Genomic DNA, 4840 nt, shown 5'->3' with positions numbered 1-4840 from the left:
GAACAGACAGACACATGAACAGACAGACACATGAACAGACAGACACATGAACAGACAGACACATGAACAGACAGACACATGAACAGACAGACACATGAACAGACAGACAGACAGACAGACACACACATGAACAGACAGACAGACATGAACAGACAGGCACATATGAACAGACAGACAAATGCATATGAACAGACAGGCAGACAGACATATGAACAGAGAGACAGACATACGAGTCAAAAGACAGCTAGACAGAGGTCAGATAAAGAGATGTGACAACATACCGGCTATGAGATCGTATGAAACAGGATGGTCGGGTTTGTTGGAGACGTCCTTGAGACCTCGGTCATTCAGTTGGTCAGATATTTCACTCTCCCCTGCACAACTTTTGCATGCACCACATTCTGCACAGCCTGAATCACCAGCACCGCAACCACAGGGTCTGTTTGACAGAAAAGGGTAGAAAGGAATATACAGATAGCAAAAGTAAGTGATACTAGCAGGAAGAGAGAGAGAGATACAAAGTGACAGAGAAGAAGAAGAGAGACAGAGACAAAGTGATGTGGAAAAAAAGAGAGAGGAGAAAGAAGGTGCACAAAGCATGGTTTTGTGGTTAAGAAGCTTCTTTTGCAACCACTTAGTTTTGAGTTCAGTCACACTTCAGGACACACAAGGAAAGTGTCTTCTACTATAACCCCAGGCCAACCAATGCCTTGTGAATGAATTTGGTAGATGCAAAACTATGTAGAAGCCCGTTGTGTGTGCGTACATGTGTGTGTATGTGTGTGTGCAGATGTGTGTCTTTGTCACCTCCACACCACTTGACAACCAGTTTTGGTTTGTTTATGTCACTGTAACTTAGCAGTTCCCCATAGAGATGAGGCTAATAGAAAAGGTACCAGACTTGCAAAAATAAGTACTGGGGATGATTAGTTTGATTGAAACATGCCAAGGTTGTGCTCCTGTATGGCCACACTACACTCACTGAAACAAATAAAAGATGAAAGAGACAGACAGACAGAGTAAGTGATGTAGTGAGAGATAGAAAGTTACAGAGAAAGAAGTAGTCAGGATTTGAACTCAGAACAAAAGGGCAATGCTAAATACAGCAAGGTGTTTCGTCTATTGCTCTAACATTACTGCCAGTCCACAACAACCTCTTAGGTGGAGGGCCATGAATTTTGATAGAAATAGTCAAATTTATCCTAATTAATAACTGGTACTAAGATGAAGGCATATAGCCTGGTGGTCACAATGTTGCACTTACAATTGCAAGATCATGGTTTCAATTCACACACCAAGCAGTCTATTGTGTTCCTAAGCAATACACATCGTTACACTTTGCTCTAGTTCATTCAGCTGTGAGTAACCCTGTGATGGACTGGCATCAGAGAGTATATCGTGATCATGGTCCCTTATACACCATGGGAACCAAATAACTGGTCCTACAAGTCCTAGGACCTGGGACAGTAATGTCTAGGGAGGTAATGATGAAGGATACAATCAAATTTACCCCCAATTAATGATTGGTACTTATCAGCACCAAAAAAGGATGATGTTCACTCTAGCAGAATTTGAACTCAAAACATAACAGGATGTAATTAAATACCTAAAAGTCTTTCATCCAATTTTTGTTGTATCTCACGAGGGTCTTTATGCCAATAATAAACTAACACACACACACTGGGTCTATTTCACTTCTTTGTTTTTTTTATTTTTCAGTTTAATTGTTTGGTCAATCAATCAATCAGCTAGGTGTGTTAAAGACCTTTTCATTGTTATTTTCAGCCTCACCTCCCAAGATGCTACAAAATCTGTCCCAACACACGAGTTAACATCAAGAATCTTGCAAACCAAATGCAGAAACCAGACGTTTTATTCAATGCTTTACCAATTCTACCATCAAATAACCACACAAGGAAAACAACAAAGAATCTTTGACACGGTCATGCTATTTGCAAGACATAGCAACCAAATGTCCTTCAAAAGACACTATAGGAAGAAGACATGCGATAATGTAGTCCTGGATATACAAAAACAGATGGGATGGGATGGGATGGGATGGGATGGTCATGGCTGTAATGTCTTAGGTTGTAAGTCTATCTGAGTTAGAGTTGACTTGGAGCTAAACTACAGCAGTAACAACAAAAGCAACATAATTCCCATACTACCAATTTCCTCTGCAAAATAAGGATAACAGCGACCCTTTGAAAAAATGAGCTGTGCAAGGTGGAGTAGCTGTTGCTGACCATTCCCTGAAGCAACACCATTGCCACAGGACACAGGACACCATTGCCACAGTCATTACCACAGGACACAAGCTAAGCACACCATTTGTTTTGGGGTATATGGCCATTGCCCTCTCCGTCTCCACATCTTGCTGCTTTACTCCCTTTTTTCTTTTTTCTTTTCCTTTCCTTTCTCTTTTTTTTTTCCCCTGTTTCTTTGTATTTAAATGTTATAATTTAAATGAGAATAATATTTTCAATATATAAAACAAAAAAGCAAAAGATATAACAATGAAGAAGTTCTTACAGGCCTGGGTTTCGATCAAATCGACCACTGCTAATACAATTGACACCATAGCCTGTACACTCGCCACATACGGTACACACCATACATTGATCGTGCCGCCAGCGATGTTTACCTGTGAATAAAGAAAAACAAAGAATATAAAACACATATACATTAAAGAATGTGTGCTTGTAAATATTGTTCCACAGCAACATTTAACCCTTTAGCATTTAAAATGACCATATCCGTCCCAAATATTCTGCTTGTTTTATGTTCAAACTGTCCAGATTCAGGCGTTTCACATCTACCCTACAATATCATTCTAAAAGTAAATAATCACATCATTGAAATTTCAAGGCTAAGAGATAAGCCACGATTACTCCAAAGCAATGTGAATAAAGAAGCATTATATTTGACAGAGTAATCTGAAAGCTAAAGGGCTAAAATAGATTTGTTTTGCAGGATTCTTGATGTGTTGAAACAGATCTTGTTATATCTGGCAATGATCATCTTTTGCCAATTAAACACACACATATATATTTGATCTTCCCTTTATAATTATTATTGAGTGAGAGAGCAGTGCATACCATCAAAGTGACACTGGGGTACAAATAAAATATACGAAGTCCAATATACCCATCATGACTACCAGTTTTATAAGGGTACATCAGGCACATGCGTCACAACCATATGTGCATGGCTTGGTAATCTCAAATCAAGATAAACAACACAAGACCTTGCAGGTGGGGCCCAGTTAGAATTTGTTTTAAGTAAAGTAGCCCATCCCACTCAAAAGGTTTCTGAATAAGGGTTGCTTATGGGTATTGAATGAAACATCCATGTTTCCAGAGGTGAATTATTCAAAACCCCAAAGAATTCCTCTCAACACATAGCTGTGATGCTCCCTCATTACTTCTGTTCGTGTTCAGAGACGCACAAATCAACGGCCACCAAGGATCAAGGAACTGACAAGCAAATCTGCAATATTGAGCAGAATATTTGTTATGGCCTGTCTTTTACTCATAATTATTATTATTATTATTATTATTATTATTATTATTATTATTATTATTATTATACATACATACAACAGATTAAATTGTTGGGAAAGAAAAATTTCTAACATCTGGCTATTATTATCATTATTATTATTACTGACATGTGGAGCTTTGTCAAACAGCTGTTGTCACATGTAGGACAGATCTAGTTATAAAATGAGTTCATCGTGAAGATTGCCTACTGCCTTCTTTTGGCCCGAAAGGTCAGGTAGTTTTCCTCTGTCTGGTGGCTATGGCAAAGGAGGAAGTGTGGTGGATGAGACTGAAAGCACTGAAGACAGATACCTCTTCGATCAAGCTCTCGTCGACTTTTTCAAGTTCTACTTGAAAAGGAAAGTGAGAGTAGAGAGGGAAGCTCTGCACCTCAGCAAATTTGTTGAAAGGTGGGTGCAAGTGGCGAAGATGGCCCATGTGAATGGGCCTACTCTGAACTTTCGTTTGTAAACCGGAGGAGTTGAAAAGGAGAGAGGCGCCTGCTGAGGGCATCTGGTAATCAGGGTAACAAAGTGTGGGGTCCCTCGGTTGTGTCTGTGAGGAACTTTGCCCTTTTAGGGAACTATTATTATTAATTGTTTTCTTAATTATTTTTGTAACTTATTGTATACACAGCTTTGTTCAACACCCCACTTGTCCCTTGTATTATATCATCCCTATTTGTTTTGTGTTCAGCCTTTGTGGCCAATAAAGAAATTATTATTATTATTATTATTATTATCATTATTATTATTATTATTAATTCATTTGTCAGAGTTCTTTGTCACACATTCTGTGACCACCTTGGCAACTTCCTATCCCATGTGTCTCCTCTTGTCCTGTCCATTGCATTTTGTCTTTGTGTGGTATGTATCTCCTATACAAACTACATAAAGACAAAATAGGATAGGCAGGACAAGAGGAGACAGATGGGACAGACAGTCTTGTGACATAAAAGCTCTAGCAAAAGATGACCATCCCTAAATATAACAACATTTAATATAGATAAGTCAACAAAACAGCTGCAATGTAGTCAATTAACCTGCTAAAGATAGCAGTATAGTAAAACACTTTAAAATCAGAACCTAGTGATTTAAGAAAAAAATAGGAAGAAACATACAAGACTATCACTAGAAATTACAGTAACCCTACAATACAAAATAACATAAATCATTATGAAAATATATACATTGAGTCATAGCCCAATATCTATTTAGCAGATCTAAAGAAGGTAATGCACTGCATATGTATCATTGCACTACATATGCATCATCACACTCATATATATATATATATAT

General features: G+C 38.1%; 1 protein-coding gene across 7 annotated transcripts in view; it reads right to left on the bottom strand.

The window, feature by feature from the left end:
• The window catches only part of LOC106869699 (E3 ubiquitin-protein ligase MYCBP2), a 145882-nt gene that overhangs the window by 122750 nt on the left and 18292 nt on the right, over nucleotides 1-4840 (bottom strand). For all 7 annotated transcript variants that reach the window (XM_052972468.1, XM_052972462.1, XM_052972464.1 and 4 more), the window contains exons 15-16: nucleotides 2533-2644; nucleotides 282-439 (exon numbers count right to left, since the gene is read on the bottom strand). In XM_052972468.1, coding sequence (XP_052828428.1) covers nucleotides 282-439; nucleotides 2533-2644 — 270 coding nt within the window. The remainder of the gene's footprint in view (nucleotides 1-281; nucleotides 440-2532; nucleotides 2645-4840) is intronic.

The sequence above is a fragment of the Octopus bimaculoides genome, chromosome 13 (assembly GCF_001194135.2).
Source record: "Octopus bimaculoides isolate UCB-OBI-ISO-001 chromosome 13, ASM119413v2, whole genome shotgun sequence".
In the NCBI taxonomy this organism is placed as follows: Eukaryota; Metazoa; Mollusca; class Cephalopoda; order Octopoda; family Octopodidae; genus Octopus; species Octopus bimaculoides.
The sequence above is the reverse complement of the archived record's forward strand: the minus strand, read 5'-3'. Positions and strand labels throughout refer to the sequence as shown.